At 36.4% G+C, this 17,946-nt stretch overlaps 1 protein-coding gene and 1 long non-coding RNA gene across 3 annotated transcripts; one reads left to right on the plus strand and one right to left on the minus strand.

Annotated features, from left to right (window-relative positions):
• Positions 1-4,119: 4,119 nt before the first annotated feature.
• LOC135689256 (rhombotin-2) lies at positions 4,120-17,266 on the minus strand. Of its 2 annotated transcripts, none has more exons than XM_089110639.1 (3): positions 17,129-17,266; positions 8,392-8,586; positions 4,120-5,774 (listed from the first exon to the last, which is right to left on the minus strand). In XM_089110639.1, the coding sequence occupies exons 1-3, from the start codon at positions 17,131-17,133 to the stop codon at positions 5,543-5,545; spliced, it is 432 nt and encodes a 143-aa protein (XP_088966765.1). In that variant the 5' UTR covers positions 17,134-17,266; the 3' UTR covers positions 4,120-5,542. The 2 variants fall into 2 exon arrangements, with proteins under 2 accessions (XP_088966765.1, XP_065062494.1); XM_065206422.2 differs by lacking the exon at positions 17,129-17,266 and adding an exon at positions 8,703-8,785.
• Positions 9,451-13,019, plus strand: LOC148959281 (uncharacterized). Its single transcript, XR_016144144.1, has 3 exons — positions 9,451-10,260; positions 10,667-11,598; positions 11,913-13,019. It is a non-coding gene; the product is annotated as an uncharacterized LOC148959281 (long non-coding RNA).
• Positions 17,267-17,946: the final 680 nt, after the last annotated feature.

The following is a 17,946-nucleotide window of genomic DNA, read 5'->3' on the forward strand; positions in this document are numbered from 1 at the left end:
TGAATTGAAGTTCCTCTTCTGCTTGCTTTCGGCGTGTAAATGCTTGGGAATGTGCCAAACTGCACTTAATGCTCAGTTTAATTGTACCAACTAGCAGACAAATGTTCCTTTCAATTTTTAAGGGTTTTGGTTCTAGATAATTAGGGCTACAGGATATAAGTTTGCTTTCTGTGATTCGCAGTAAAAATTAACTGGCCTTGACTACATTTCAAAACTCTGCAATTTTTGTAAATATTTTAGTTTCATTGGCGACCAAGTTCACAATCATAGGTTCCCAGTAAAATATAGTTAGACAAGGTACAATTATCAGTTACCATTTCCATTGCCAGTATGCCAGGTTTTCTTTCACTAAGATCACATCTTAACACCTGCATTTTTTTTACTTATAGCCTGCTTGACTTCATTGCACAACCCTGTTGTCAAGTAAATTCATCTAGAATCAGGTTAAGTATGTATGTCTCCTAGATATGTAAGTATGTTGGAGACATACGTAAGTATTTTGGAGGTTATCTTTACTGTTGTCTCAAAATTTCATAACGACAGTGCATTTGATATTTTTGATGTGGTATTAGATAGAAATGTGTTCATGGTATAGCCCCGCTTAGGTATAGTATGGTAAATAGGTAAAACTGAAAATGAAGGCATTCACCATGCCCTTGAAATATGATAGGGATCTCATCATTATGTCAAGCGATAATACAGTCAGTAGGAATGATTTTCTAAGAGTTAAACTATTTGATATTTTGTGTGTGCATGATCTAGAGCTGTAGTTTAGAGAAGGCCTAGATGGTAAATGCAAGGAGTTATGAAAAGAGCTTTTGTTAATTGTTTATTTGAAGAAAGTTTCAGGTATTGATACATCATGAAACATTTTTCACATGATTGGCCATCATGGACACAGCAGGCTATTCGGGAAAGGTATGAAAAAGGGAAAAGGTATGAAAAGGGTAAAGATATAAAAAGAGTAAGACCAGTTCATCAGGCAGTTTGCCCATTTTCACTTTTCAGAAATTTGATTTAATTGAATCAGCTAGCAACAATGGCATTTTAAACCTAATATTATTTCAAACCACTTTAAACCAATGAGTGACTTCCAACCAAAGACACTATAATTTATTTGAGTATACGCAGTGATCTGAAACCGCTACTGCGCATGTGCTTGACTGCGCACAGATTGTCGATTCGGTCGTTGGAGATGCAGTGCAGTTGAAGATAATATCCCCTCCTGGTAGATTGTTATCAACTGCTTAGGAGAGAATCAAAAACCACATTATTATTGAGCTATACGATAATTGTGCTCTATGAAAAGAATAAAGAGAGCAGATTAAACACCATAATTAAATTGCTATTTTTCCTCAGCTTCCAAAAAGCTTCGCAAAAGCAACAGAGGTTTACTGAAAGTGGCTGACATCTCTTCTTTTAACCAACATCATGTTCAATTAACTTTAACTTAACGGAGTTTTCTGTACATTTTGATTGAGTAGGCTCAAAGGGAATGACTTGTCCAATTCAATTGATTAAAAAATGAAAACGTATGAAAATATTAGATTCATTCAAATTCGAAACTGTTTGCCAAAGTGTTCAGGGTCAGGTATTGGTTTATTTGTTGGCATATCCTCATTTTTTATCGTCTAAATTTGATAAAAGTGGTTTTTGTTCCTAAATGTTTTTATGTCCATTGCGAATTTACTGACAATCACATGCCATTTTCCAAAATCTCACCATTATTTTTAACAAAATACTATAGCATTCTGTTTAAGACTTGGCGAAGAATATCGGTTGATGCAAATATTTTCAACCTAAACACCATTTAGAGCATTTTGTAAATAGTAAGAAGAATTGGCCGTTTTTTCATTTTCAAAAAACAGTGTGAGAAACTCTTTAAAATGATGGTTTTTCTACGTTACTAGTAAGTTGTTCTTTTGTATTTTTACACAAAATGTTTGCATATAAGACCCAAATCCCAAAGGTTTTATACAGAATACATGTTGGCAGCACGAATTTTGATAGCCACCGGCATTAATACAGGTATAAACATTTGATTCAAGCATTGACGGCAGGGCCTAAAATAAGCGTGGATCTGACTCACTTTTTGGAGTTTTAAATTAAAATTGTGGACCTGTAATTGTAGAAAGTGTGGATTTGTAAATAATGCATGTTCTTAAAAGTGCAGCATAAAATACCAATTGAAACGTCTAAGAAAAAAATGAGAATATTTTTCCAATTCGCAATGGATGCCCAATCCCAGCCTTATGTATTGCACTCATTTTTTATACGAAAATTGCGATAAGAAAAAAGCAATGGATAATAAAGAAGAATTGAGAAACTTCAGAGCTCGAAGCTTCAGTAAATGCGGAGAAAAATCAATTGCGCTTTATGATATTGTTGTGTGCTATTTTGAAGTAAGATGGACTTTGTATACAGCTTTAACTTCAAAACATCATCTCAATTTAGTTTGCTTTTATGACTTGCTTCAAAAAAGACACTGAGCCTTAAGACCAAGACCGAGGTATGATTTCCTGCCCGTAATGTATTTTGGGGTTTTATGTGATATTTTTCAGTAGATTTCAAAACAAGCTATAAACCATTTCAACTAAGATGTTTTAAATTGGAGAAGAATTGGAAAGATTCCTCTCAAGACTGCAGCAGCTGAACGCTGATAAGCCTCTCGGTGGTAGCTGAGAGGAACATTCAATTGGGAATGTTGCATAACAGGGACTATAGTCCTTGCAACAATGGGTTAGAAAATGTTTTGAAAGTTTACGCCAACGAACGCATTAGTAGCAGTTCTGCTGGGAACACATTTTGTTTTTTTGATGGTGCCATATCTTGTGTGGTCAAAGATAAATTTGTGTTTTATCTCACTTGGTTTTGTATTTTTATGTTATTGAAATCTTCTCGAAATCGTTATGTTTATGAATAAGGACAGAAAAAAGCAAATATTTTCTGAAAGGAGTGGTTTCCGGTGTTTCAAAGGGCGTGGCCGTAAAAAATTTAGGGGCAATCCTGCTAGTCTCGTTCCAGCCACTCCCTTGTGGGTTTGTGCCAGTGTGACCTGATCTAGCGTAATATTAACATGATATTGGCCAAAAATCGTCATTCAGCTTAAAATCTAACATAATTTGGAATCTAGCATAACTCTGGCATAATTCTGATATTATTTAAAAGAAACATTGTTTCCATTGATCTATTGTCTATCGTTACCAAATGCAAACACTTTACACCAGCATCTGTGGTCTCATTTTGGGAGTAAATTGTGACTTTCCACCTTCAGGATTTTGTCAGTTGTTTTGAACGGTTGGCAGCCACATATTTTGTGGTTGGCAGCCAAATGCAGCCAGCTAAACGCAGTATACAAAAAGCTACATTTTTGCTAATTATTGGGAGTGATACCGTAATCAAAATTTGCTTTGTGGGTTACAAAAGTTTTCACTTGCTTTGATCTAAAACTGTCTGTTATCTTTTGCTTTGTTTCATCATTCATCATTTGCAATTTTGAAATTATTCAATCTATGACAAATTTAGCATTATTCCAAAACTGAGATCTGGTGCATGGTTTCTGCATTACAAACAAGATGGGGGTAAAGATCATGCTTTCAAACTGGGCGAAAAGAAAATGAGAAGAAACAAGCACAATTATTACATCGGTGAAGGAAGAGTTTATTTGCCATCTGTAACGAGGTTTTCGTTTATAGTATCAAAACTTTTTGAAGAACAGATTTGATGGCAAAGAATTTGATGGGCTGAATGCAGTTAAGAACTTTCCATAAGTAAACAAGACTTAAGAAAGCTTCACCCAGCTTTTGTCCCGGACATCGCAGCAATCCCTAATTCTGTCGATGCAGAGAGGCTGATTCCCACCTACAACAAGATAGAAGCAGGTGGGGAAAGCAGCATAGCTCCAGAAAACTTATCAAATAGATCTCGCAAATTTCGAGTTCCGACAAAAGCTGCAAGGATATGGTTTCAAAAAGCCAAAAAACACTAAAGTCTGGCAAGCAAGGCTGATTTAAGGGAGTTTTTGAAGATGAAAGGAAAAAAAATAACTTTGACAGAGATCCGAACAAACCATGTAAAAGAGTTTCTTTTCGATAACTTTTTGCTCACATTAAGACATCGCTATATGTAGCTAATTTTCTTATTAACCCAATCCATATAATGTCAAGAATCAGCTTTTGCTACTTATACTTTATTCATTTAAGAATTTGCCTAATTAGGACATGCTATTTGCAGTTTCTATATTTGCCACCCCCATGATGCCAATCCCAGCAAAGAACCACGCCCAATTTTTATAAAAAATGTGGATCTGTAAAAATTTCTTATTTTAGGCCCTGATTGACGGGATAATGTATTGGAAGGAAAAGTAGCAAAATGAACCAAAAGTTATGCTAAAAAGATAAGCCTTGCCTAATGTGGTCATTTCTCCACATAAAGGGACACTCGTGTTTTCATAAAAATCCTTGCTTCATCCGACAGAGATGTCAACGCCAAAATGAAGCCAGTTGAAACTTTGCCTCGAATGAAGTAAGCTCTTGGTACCGTGAAAGTACCGCGGAATAAAGAAAACATAACACGCTTAAGTACTCCTCGGGGTATAAATACCGCAAAATCACCAAATGTAGCCAAATGATATCCCGGTGTGGATCGAAAGTAACTAGAAAAGTAGAATGGTGCTTTTGATTGGTTGGTTGTGTTTGACCAATCAATGACTGTTAACCCGTTACATCGTTGAAGAGTCCAAGAGAGAAAGCGAAGTATCTCTTTCGACAAAAGTTGGGATTTTTTTTAACGTAGACATAACCTAAATAGAGAGGATTTTTCTTGTTCTTGCTCAAAGATTGATTAATTTTATTAGCTAATAATAAATATATTTCATCAGTTCGATATAAGGCCTTCATAATTTTGTGTAAATTTGAGGCAGCATAATATGAAAATATTTTAGTCGATTGTTTCTTTATTTTGTTTTCTGCAGATTCAATATGTTGGCCACTGTACTGATCTTCTGAAAATTGTTTGCAGGATTAAAATTCAATTTTGGCTTCTGATTTATAACCGTTTTTTAACCACTAACAATGTGAAATACAATAATCTTTATAATCTTGCAACAAAATCTCTACATTGAAACTTATAAAATTCTTATTTCATCAAATGTTAAATTTACGATTATAGGTCCAATTTACTTCGAAGTAAGAAGTTACTAAAGACCTTTCACATAAGGAATGTCAGCTCAACTCGCTTTCTCACCCAGGATTTAAATTTCTACTCTGGGATAACAGTTTCTATGAGCGGTACATTCCTCAAAATGTAATGATTTGAAAAGTTTTCTTAGATTTAACCATTAAACATTAAGAACTTTTCGACAAACGATAGAGAAAGCTAAAACTCCTGAAAAACTAAAGCCAGACGTGAATTTCAATCCGGGTTGAACTCAGGTCGGGATAAAACACGGGTCGGGGTGAAACTCATTTTGGGGGGGGGGGGCGCTCTGGTTTTAATTACTTTTACGACGTAAAGTGTTTTTTGTAGCTTACTGCAAATGTCTTTAGCTGTTAGCCATTGAGATCTTAGTTGTTGGGATACAGTCGGCAATGCACAGTACCGTGTTTCCTTCTCTGTCAAAAATGAACTTTTCCCCAACGCAGAATCTCCTGTGACATACATCACATTTGAAGCATTGTAAATGAAAAATTGCTTCTTGGCTAACTTTGATAACATGATCACAGGACATGATCGCCTTTTTGCAAGCGCAGCATTGTTGCATCGGTCCAAACAACCTAAAACAGATAAAGAAAAACTTTCATTCCCAGAAAATTTCTCCTCAGAAAAAATGTTGAGCTCGTTTGGCCAATCTTAAAGTGTCCAAAGAGTCTTACTCTGTCCTGCTTATCCCTATTCCTTCATATTTGATATTGATCAAAATGTTGCAAGCGTAACAAAACTTTTAATTTCTTTTGCTCTTACTACATGACTCATGATTTGACGCTGTTGAAAAATCAGTAAGCAGATTTTCAAGATTCAATTTTTGTTGTCAATTCATGACGGAATTCCTCTATGTTAATGAAACTTTCTTTCTTTCAACATAATTTCTTTCTCGCCATTAAACATTCAATTTTAATCTCAAATATGTGCCCTAAAAACATATGAAGGAGTGTATTTTATGTTCCAACTCAGCGATAAATATACTTACGTTGAAAAGTATTGCACCACCCTCCACAAAATGGCAGCACTGCCGCAAAATCTGTTTAGCTGACCGAAGTTCAAATAGCTATAGCAAGTTAAATAAATGTTTTAAGATTACTGTTTGGGTGGAAAATAATGGAAAATGTATCAAGGAATAGTAATGAAAATGAACAATAAGAAGAAACGCTTGACATTTTCTTATTTCCAAACCATACCGACCACCGAGACAACACGAAATGTGAGCTTTGATGATAGGAGTGTCTTTATAACAATTGCAATAAAATTTTTTCGTTAGCACAGACTTGAAAGATTTCATTAAGGCGAATTCGGAGATACTAACTTTTTGCTTGGGTGCCCAAAACTGTTAATTTCTTTGGCTGATAATAAAGACATTTTCAAATGTCTTGGTTGCACTTTTTTTATACCGCAACGGGCCTAATTCTGAAGACCATTTCTTTGCATCTTGCATAAGAATTCAATTCATGAAACATGTTCCTTGTCTTTACATTCATGTTTTCCAGTACTTTGTGATATTGTTTAGGGAACAAATAATGCTGTAAGTTGCTCAAAACAACATTTCAGCTCCTCGTTGAAAGAAAATACAAAAATTTCCGCGATAAACAGTCGTAAACAGCGACACGCAAGTGTCTGAAAAGTCGTTATTAAAAAGCGGCTGTAAAAGTGTCACTTTTCACTAAATTCAAGGCCAATAATGATCTTCTGGGATCACAAACACCTAAATGTGGTCTTGCCAAAGTGCCTTTAAATTTATCATGTGGCCTTTGAAAGTAACCTGCTGCAAAAGATTTTCATTAAATTTGACAAGTTTTTCAATAGTTTCGAGGCTGCGAGACAATCCAATGAAGAATTTGCTTTTTTGATATTTAAAAAGATGATATTTTCTCAAAATAAAAATGTATTGCCAATGGTTTGAAGTTATATTTGATTGGTTTTGATCTTTAGACTAACGTCTAATGACTTCACAAAAGTGGTTTGAATTTCGAAGGTCATGTTGTTTACAACTCCGTCGCCATTACTCGTTCGTCAAGTGGTGCAATACTTTTCGAACGTAAGTGTAGTTAAATGACTTGTTGAGCTTGTTTTATCAGCAAAAACCCATTACTGAGCAGCGTGTTGAGCGTTGCTGATTGACATTTGAGTCATCTGAGCGGGGCTTTACGTCTCAAGAGATGTAAGTAGCCAAGAATTTGTGCTTCGTTGATGCCACCAAATGGCGGGGGACCCACGATGGCCACCAAAACCTTGACATTGTCACGTGTAGTTTACGCAGCACTGCAGCCATTCATATGGAGGCATATTTAATTTGCATAACATAAAATAAGAATTCGAAACTTGTTTATAAGTGTAAGTCTCTCTTGGGTACATTTCTCATTCGCAAAACTCTTTGCGAAGGTCTGTGTTAATGAACTATAGAGGTTGCAAGCGAATGGCACGAACATTTAGATGTTTAATTTGTCTTGGAGTTTTTTGCATAGGTTTCTAGTTACCTAAAGCAAGCTATACGCTACTTCAATATCGCAGAACGATATAAGACTTGGGGTTTCCAATCCATTTGTTATAAAGCAATTTCAGGCATGTAGTGTGTGTAAACGATTGTGGCCTTTAAACAGACGAAAACTGAGGTATGTTATTAGCATTATACGTATCTAAAATAATTATGAAATGGCGTTCAAAATTACTGGTAGTTGATGCAACCGAAGTTTCAACGGAATTTACATTCAAACTGCGTTCAAAATCTTTAATGACCCCTCTAGCATTATTAATCAAGTCAATTAGTGACAGATGAAAACGTTGAAGTAAAATGAAGATGTTTCCAGCTTGATAAGTATTCATGCCTTGTTGAAGCTGGTCATATCTTGAAAGCCTGCTCAAGTAATATCACTTATCACAATGAAATCTTTGTCAAACAATCTTTTGGTGGTACAAAACTTGAAAATGGCTTTGAAAAAAGCAAACATTTAGTAAACTAAAGTTTTTCGTCTGACACTCTTCAGAGTTAAAAACGTCAGAACATAGAACGAGAACTCTACGCTAGGAAATATTTATACCCAGTTGTTGATCGAAATAGGCCAATCAGAAACACGAGCACATGACTGTTGAGGTTGACCAGTCTGTGCCGCTTGCCTATTGAGAATGAACGAAAGCTTTAGTTTACTAAATGTTTGCTTTTTTCTAAATCTTTGTCCTTACCTTAGGTAATCAAAAACGCAAAACTTTTTGCCAAATTTAAAGTAGAATTTTTGTGAGATTTCTGCTAATACCACATCACAGCAATCACATCTAAGACATCCGTAATGCCATCTCGAGTCCAAAGCTTCTAATAGAAACCTATCGGAAATATTGAGTTGGCAGCCATCACAGACTGGGCTGTCGGCCTTCGTTTGGCTGAAAGATATTAGTCATTCGATTCAAATTTCATTCACAGTATCAATTATTAAGTACATAAACAAAAGTTTTTACTGTTAAGTTAAACAAAGTAGATAACAAAGAAGAAAGCTAACCATATAAAGATAACAGCAATCATTACGTTGTTAAACTGTAGGACATGAGACAAAACTTGCGAGAGCTATTTAGTTGAATGCCCTATTTAGATGCATTGGTGTAATGAACGAAGTAAGTTTTGTAGGAATTAGTATTGGAAAATTGTGATATTGAAATGAAGCTACATCAATATAAAAAGTTCGCTAACCACGTTAATGTTGTGATTTAAATTGTGTCCAGCCTGATATCAGAAAAGTAATTCTATCAGCCGATGATAGCCAGGCTACACTTTAAGAGGTTAAGAATTAGAAAGGCTATCGGGTGTCAACCTTTTTTTTGTGAGTCTGGTGCCCAGGGTAGCATCTCTTATTCGGCTTGACCCCCTCCCCGAATACAATATATACAAAATGCATGTTTACAATATACTATTAGATAAGTTCAATAAGAAATAACAAAATAAAAGTGAGACAAGCACATTTAGGAAACGCAATTTGAAATATAAAATCTGAACTAAAATAAAATGCCTTCAATAGATAGTCTGCAGATGATAGAGATTTTTGAATACCTAAAAGAAATTATTTATTCAGGGAAACATGCTAGATCAAGAAAAATGGGAAAGAAGAAAGTTTAGGGGAAAATGTTGAATAAACTTTGTTTGCGTACTCGATGTTAATCGAGAACCAGGAGTGGCGGCATGGGGGGGCAAGGGGGGGCTTTAGCCCCCCCTAGATTTTTGTTAGCCCCCCCGTCGGTAGCCAATCAATTTTTGCTTTCTCAATACCGTCGGCACTTGATGGATGTCACCCGGTTTAAATCTTGTTTGAATGACAAAAATAATCGAGGAGAAAACTGCACTGGCTCTTAATTTCATGGTGCTCCTTCGCCTGACCCACAATACCATCGTGCTCCTCTCTGTTGAAATCCCTGTTGCTGCTCATGCGAATGCCAATTCATGCGAAACGTGCAGAGATGCTTGATTTGGATCATGTTTTGGACCGTTTCAAGGAAATTTACCCTAACAACAGCAAAATCACGTTGTCATAAATAAACTCTTTAATGAATTTTCTTCTTAAAGGGGAACTGAAGTGAAAAATGAAAATCAATTATTTAGTAGTTTTCATCATGCTGTTTTCGAATATCGACACGAAATTAGTGTTTTTCTTTTCGTTTTCCTGCATTCACCACGCGAAGTGTGAAATTTCTCCATTTCGGTGGCGGAGAGGTCTGGAGACAAGTTTCAGGCGCTGACGTAAAGTCGTGGACACGTGCCCCGATCGCAACGAAAACAACATTGTAGTAGGTAGTAGAGTGAATCGGAGGGAGGGAATTCGGTTAGTGGTTAGAATTTCAGTTCGCAATTTTCACGACAGCTCTTCAGGAATGACAACAGACTTAAGATCGAGCGACGATGTATTTGGAGCATGTGGTGGTGAAGTACTTGCCCTACCAAGGGCGAACGGGAACTGCGAAAGTAGCGATGAAGATTAGCCTAGGCCCGATGAGATCCCAGAGGCTGAGGATGAATTATCTCCCGCGACGTGCTCGTTTTGTCGGTAGAAATGAGGAAGTAAATCAATGGTACGTCGATCTTTGTTTCTTTTCTGACAATGAAGGCAAGAACAACTCAAACACAATTTCCTTATTTCCTTATAAAAAGTAAGATACAACTGAGAATGTAGGCTACATATTATAATCTTTCCATTTCTAAAATCTGAAATAATAAGGATTATTACATGTTACAATTTAATAAATATTTGCTTTGATATAAAACTTTTATACATAGTTTGATGTGTAGCACGGAACAGGTCGACCTAATCCACTTTGGTTTAAAAACTGGCTTGTTTTTTTTACATTGACAAGTATTATTAAATCTTACTGCAATTAAGATTTTTGGACTGATAATTCGAAAATGTCAAATATTTAATAGAATTGCATAAATATGCCTAAAATAGATTAATACCTAAAATTATATCCATTTTGCTAGGTATCTACAAACAGTGGCCGATCAATGGATGGTTTGCTGGTTTTTGGGTATTTGTGCTGGAAAAACTGGACAACTTTAAGTATGAATTTATCACAAAATGTAAAGAAAAAAACTTTAGTCAAAGAAGACAAGGGTTTCAAAATTCTGCAAAGAGACAATGAAAATGCAAAACTCAGCTACCTACTACATATACAGTGGAGTACAGGGTTATATACAGGGCTTATTCAAAGGGACCAGACTTTCAGTTCATAATAGCAAGAAGAGAAATTTAGAACTAGTGGGGTCATGTTATAAGTTAGAAATTTGTTAAAACTAGTGGGGCAATGGCCAAATCTTGTCAGCCCTAGGCCAAATCACTAGATTAGTCACATCAAGGGGGGGAGGGGTTGGGGATTGAGCAAGGCTTGATATTTTCAAGATTCCTAAGGTATATTTTTCACGATATTTTACTCACATCAAAATGTGTAGAATAGTTTGGATTTGATAAAATTTTTCTCTTACAATAATGGTCCTGTACCACCTGCTTGGTAACATTTTTTATACATAATCAGAAGAAAATGTTTTACCTTCACAGTACAATGTTCTTTTAATGTATTCTGTCACTGCCTGTTGTTTAGATACACTGTTTTCAAATTTTGAGAATGAAGTTTTTTGGTGCCCAATGGTTATATTTTTCTGAAATTTGCTTCAACTCAACATTTTTCATAGAACAGTTATGAGATAGAAACCCTGACATATCTTTTGTTAAGATAAGGTCTTTTAATAAACTTGGAAACATATACATCATTTAATGGTTGTGCTTTAAATCCTTCTCCTTTATGTACATCCTGGTATGAATTGTTTTTTGTGCCTGGAGTTATACCAGAAAATGCTTTGATATCATGTTCTATAGACAAAGCATGAGAAATCATGTTTAAAGGGGTATTTCTGAGGTGGGGGACTACTTTGTCTTTTTCAGCAAACCGAATTGTGTAGGTTTGGCAAGTTTCATGGCTCTACAGCTAACAGAAATGGATTAACCATAGTTATGTCCTCTGAGTGCCAGGCACAGGACCCCCATTCTAAAACTAGCGAAAGAGGTATTTCTGAAGTGGGGACCACTCAATCATTTTCTGCAAGTAAATTATGTGGGTTTGCCAAGTTTCATGGCTGTATAGTTAACAGAAATAGATTTACCATACTAATGTATTCTGAGTACTGGGCACAAGTACCCCAGTCTAAAAATAGCACAAGGAGTATTTCTGAGGGTGGGGACCATTCTTATCATTTTCAGCATGTCAAATTGTGTCGGTTTGCCAAGTTTCATGGCTGTATAGTTAACAGAAATAGATTGACCATACTAACGTATTTTGAGTACTGGGCACAAGCACCCCAGTCTAAAAATAGCACAAGGGGTATTTCTGAGGATGGGGACCATTCTTATCATTTTCAGCAAGTCAAATTGTGTCGGTTTGCCAAGTTTCATGGTTGTATAGTTAACAGAAATAGATTGACCATACTAACGTATTTTGAGTACTGGGCACAAGCACCCCAGTCTAAAAATAGCACAAGGGGTATTTCTGAGAATGGGGACCATTCTTATCATTTTCAGCAACTCAAATTGTGTCGGTTTGCCAAGTTTCATGGTTGTATAGTTAACAGAAATAGATTGACCATACTAACGTATTTTGAGTACTGGGCACAAGTACCCCAGTCTAAAAATAGCACAAGGGGTATTTCTGAGGATGGGGACCATTCTTATCATTTTCAGCAAGTCAAATTGTGTCGGTTTGCCAAGTTTCATGGTTGTATAGTTAACAGAAATAGATTGACCATACTAACGTATTTTGAGTACTGGGCACAAGCACCCCAGTCTAAAAATAGCACAAGGGGTATTTCTGAGGATGGGGACCATTCTTATCATTTTCAGCAAGTCAAATTGTGTCGGTTTGCCAAGTTTCATGGTTGTATAGTTAACAGAAATAGATTTACCATACTAACGTATTCTGAGTACTGGGCACAAGTACCCCAGGCTAAAAATAGCACAAGGGTTTTTTTCCCAAAATGATTCTATATTCTATCTTGTTACGCATACCGAATTCTATATTTTCACCAAGTTTCATGCTTTTATCACAATTTTCACAATTGTTATCTGTCATGAACCTTGTCAAACTCACTACTACATTACATCAAAACATCTCTTCGTGTCCACCACTTTACGTCACAAGGTCACGTGACACAGTGGTCCGACCGCGTTCTTGCTCCGCCATCGATGAGGGCAAATTTCGACTTTAAAAACTTAATAACTTAAAAACTACATAACGTATTAAAAAAATTCAAACGGTTTTGGAATCAGCACGGGAACCTTTATCAGTGGTAAAAAAAATCGTTTTTTACTTCAGTTCCCCTTTAAGGGATTCTCTTTTCGTTTCAAGACATTATTATTGCCAATGAAAACATTTCGATCATGAGCACATTTTGCGTAATAGATTTTTCAAAAAGCACTTCTTGTCCTTTTTCATCAACTATTTTTCAATAGCATTGTTCACCGCATAGCTTCCGACAAACAAATGTTTTAGAGAAAACCATCGATTAACTTCTTCCAACATGGATAGGAAGAAATATTCAACAATAGGCAATATTTGCGCATTAAGTTTCTTACAAGGCACAATTTGCCGAGAAAATCTCGTGGACTCCGACACAGGTTGGAAAATGGGGGCGGGGAGGGGGCAAGGGAGAATTTTGCACCCACAACAAACGATTTTGGAAAAATGCGCTATTGCTTGCTCTATATGCTTGCTTGCTCTTGGAAAAATGCTCTATATCGGTGCCCTTTCATTGGAGGTGCTGCTCAGGGGGCGTCGAGACTGGGGGGTTGTCACACCCACCCCAATAGTATCTCAATAGGAAATTTCAGGTAAAATCCGCTCGGTGGAAGAAACGCTTTAGGTATTTCAGAGACCTTCCTGTCATAAAATCAATGAAGGATCAAGCAATCTTAGGTAAAATTGTGCCTCGTGTTCATTTCTCCTAAAGTTTCTCAGTAGAAGCGTCAACTGCAATTCACTATGAGCTCCAGATTTTTCTTAACATTCATAAGGCATGCTAAGATGGAGAGAGGGATCTAAATTTAAAAGTAACTGACAACCTGGTATTTTTCAAGACCACGGCGAAATTGTTGTTTTTATCTGCTGTAAAAATTTTTTTTGCAAAAACACAATAATTTTCAATAGGATTAGGAGGATTGCTTTAGTGAAATCTGCTTAAAAGAGTGAATTTTCCAGGGAACTAGAAGCATCACAATTCGAAAATTTCCTGCCCCTTCGGCGGCAACCATGGTGCCGCCTCAGGTAGTAACTATATTTTTTGCCCGTCCCGATATAGAGATTTGACAAGACTATTAGAAAAGTCGGTTATTATCATACAGAGTTAGATTGATAAAATGTATTGCAGAGGTTTGTGACACCAGCTAAAAAGTTTCAGGCAATAATTTTTTAATCAGATAAATTTGCATTCCACCCCCCCCCCCCCAACGAGGCTTGCCTCGCGACGGCCCTGCCTGCTATATGGGGCAAATCGAATTTTTTTTTTCTGTCGGCAATTTGACACATCCAGCGTCGGCAGTTACCGAGAATATAAACTTCGGCACCTTGAAGGTTTGTCTCTAGCGCCACCCCTGTCGAGAACGTAAACAAGCTTGCACTTAATAAAACAGAATTCCGTACCACTTTGCTTCAGGATAGAGATCTTTCGAAAATGAGTGTATGGAAGGTTAACATCGGGCTCAACAATAGGGCAGTTACACGTTAGGCTACCCACCATCAGTTTTTGCGAAGGGAAATTCTTTGTCATCCAGAAGACCATGTTTCAAAATCGTTATAGTGATTTCCTTTACTTTTTGGGAATGCTTTTAATCATTCCACGAAACACGCTCACCATAATAGGAATCTTCCAGGTCTTTAATAGCAAATATCCATTATGAACAAAATAGACTCGGGGGGTATCAAGAAATGTTAATAGAGAATGTAAGAAAACCATGTTAAGTGTATATTTTCGAATTTTAAGGACACAATATCTGCAGAAAGTGGGGGAGGGGTAAGTAAAGTTAAAGGGAGTGCTCCCGACGCCTGCGATTAACATTTCAATATTCATTTCTAGTGGCGTGGACGAGGTAACTTAAAGACTCATTGCTAACAATGGGCCTTTACGAGCAGGGGCGTAACTTGGCCAATAGTTTTGGGGGGGTGAAAAGGGTTTCTGCCCTGCAAAACTGAGTGGTGCCCTGCAGACCTAGTAGCAACGGTTTTTCTATAGGTTACTAGTGAAAGCTTTACCAGTGTACACTGGTCTTTACCAAGGACAAACTTCTAAGCAATAAAAACAAACTTGAAACTTCATTGCCTATGAAATTTCTATTTCTCTACGTGAGCGTAAATTGTTTTTTTATATTCACTTCATTTAATGTTGATTTGCAAAATTAAGCTAATAAACAGCTAATTGGGGGGGGGGGGTACATGATGTAGACAGCGCAACGAAATTTAGCCCAGTGGGGCTAAGAGTCGAGTTTAGTGAGGTAGGAGGACCCACCATGGTTGGGTCCGACGTGAAGAAATTTTTTGAAATTATACCTTGTAAAAGGGCTAAAAAGCATCTTTCAGACAAAAATTTAGCAAAGTACTATTGTGCTAAAAGAACTGATTGTTTATTGAAAATATTATTGTTTATTGGGAAAAATAGGGAGGGGGATGTCATGCTAAAACTCTAGTGTTAGACGTTGGGGAAGGAAAGAAACGGCAACCTTTCGTTTCAGATTGCACGTAGTTGTGAATGACAGAGGAAGATGTTGTTTTGATTGGGAGAATTTTTCCTGAACAGAAATGTGCAGTTTCTTGTATCAAGAAGGCCATGTTTACACATCCAAAATTGAAACATTGCAATGATACAGAAAATGATTTACTGAATTAGTGCAAATAAAAGAAAAAGAATAAAAATATACGTGAAAAAGTTAGCAATTAGATGAAATAAAATCGGTATCTTAACGAATTATTATGTTTTTTAGTTCATGCACTGATAAAAAGTAATAGAAAAAATAATAAAAAAATCTTGACCAAAGTGAGGGACTTCAGCCCCCTATTCCTCCCCAGTGACGCCGTGCTTGTCATGAAAATAATTTACAACTTAAATTAATTTATATGGACTCAATCTTGCCCTCATAAACATATGCATCAATCATTGCATCCATTGGCTATGACTTTCGGTAAGGAATGCTTTCGCTTTGCTAATAACGGAGCTCTTCCTGACATACCTTTTCCGTTCTCTAAAATGCAATGTCAGGAAGGGAGGTTTTTAACAAATATAATATTTCCATTTCAAAATTCGTGAACGGCCCTTTACGAACTTCAGAGGTGGCATTTCTGCGTGGCAACAAAGCTCTTCTTGGCGCCCTGCGAAATCTTCGATTGCCCTGCGAAATCGACTATTTTTTGGATTGGGGGGGTGTCACACCCCCCCACACCCCCCCCGGTAGTTTCGCCCCTGTTTACGAGCGTGGCGACGATCCAAACAATGCCAGTAAACTTCTGCGGATTAACCAAAATTGATTTCAGACTGTCTGAAAATGCATTATGGGATGCTTGCGTAGCGCAATGGCTCATTGTTAGCAATGAGTCTTTAAAACATGACGTAAGACGCTAGGGCCTTTCAACAACAAAAAATTATCATGTCAAAAACCTTCCCCGTAAACGATCTTGCGTATCAAAATCTCCACTATGAGATTTTCTGTCTCAATCAATAATTGCTTTCCAACAACATACGGATGTATCAGATAAACCATAAGTTAGATAGAAGTAACAACCTGTTGATCTTTCGGCTTTCAGATTCTGATCTATTTTATCCTTAATAATGCTGTTTAAAGGGAATTAATGACAAAGTTGAAAAGAGTATCCTGTAAAAATGTCCCACATTAAAAATCTTCGATGTTAAAATCTTCCAGCTGAAATTATCACCCTGCATTTATTATCAACCATGTGTGGCCATTGACATCATCGTTGGTGGTTTTAATGAGCAATTTGGATTCTCTTATCTTTTGTTTTTTTTAAACTAGTATTGAAAGTCCCTATTAGGTACGAAGTGATGACGATACAAAAGACTATATACCTGAACAAGCATAATAAAATACCTCTAATTTAAAAAACCAATTGTGTTACATGTGTTACAGTTTGACTGAGATATGGCAACATACGCACGGGCTCTTTCCCCGTCAAACCTCTTTAATTTGGTCTTGATTAATACAGTAACTTCATGAACCTGGCCAGAAAAATACAATAATCCGTTGGCAAACTTGGAATCCTATATCTGCCATATCTCGCCCAATTTTGAACATTTTCAACTGAATTTGCATATCGAGAGGTATCTTCATCAACAGTTTCTGCTACTGCAGTGTTTTAAAAGTACGGATAAACAGAACATTGCTGATGCACTCACCTCATTTCTTTCAACTTGAATAATCATCCAATTCATAGCAACTAAACATTAGCTACTCACGTTGCATTGGCTATGCCACTGAGTCAATAAATAACAACCACTATTTGCAAATCATTTAGTCTTGTCGCTTGTTTGTATCGAAATTATTAAAATAAACGGAACTCGTAGGTTATGTTAAAAACCACATTTGCAAGAATCACGTGTGAAAATGTACTACATAATGTTGGTTTGAATGGAGAGTTATTATGCGATACGAAACCATGTTTACATATTAAGTTTAAATTGTTTCTATTCTAAGGGTTGTGAGACTATTTTACTTCTGCTCTTTAGGTCAGATTTCGAATGTACATGGCGTTCTGCTCTGAAATCGTTGACAATCCAAAAAATTGCGAAAAGGGGCGCTAACGTCCTAACGAAAACTTGCCCAAAAAGTGGTTGCAGCAAGTGGTTGTACTAATCCCATTAGCAAAAGTAAAACATTTGATTTTAAAAAACTTTGGTTTTGAGGCAAAGATATAATTGAAACGCAAATTTTTCCTCGAATTTTCCCGTTTTCCATGAATTTCCCGAAAATTTGATTAATAAGGATTTCAATGAAAGGATTGTCTCTCGTTTTAATATATCTAATATAAATATGAATAATATAATTATCTATGTTTAAGATATGTGCGTTCAAAGATTTAATTAGTCAAATTCCTTGGCACAGTATCCAATCCAAAAATTCCTTGCGTTTTCACTTAGCCTAGTAGTTCCTTACTTTTAAAGTATATCCTTTAAAAAAATGCGTGCATCAAAGAATGATTTTTTTAAGAAAGGCG

Source organism: Rhopilema esculentum, chromosome 10 (genome assembly GCF_057945365.1).
Source record: "Rhopilema esculentum isolate cy_ngs chromosome 10, ASM5794536v1, whole genome shotgun sequence".
Taxonomy (NCBI): domain Eukaryota; kingdom Metazoa; phylum Cnidaria; class Scyphozoa; order Rhizostomeae; family Rhizostomatidae; genus Rhopilema; species Rhopilema esculentum.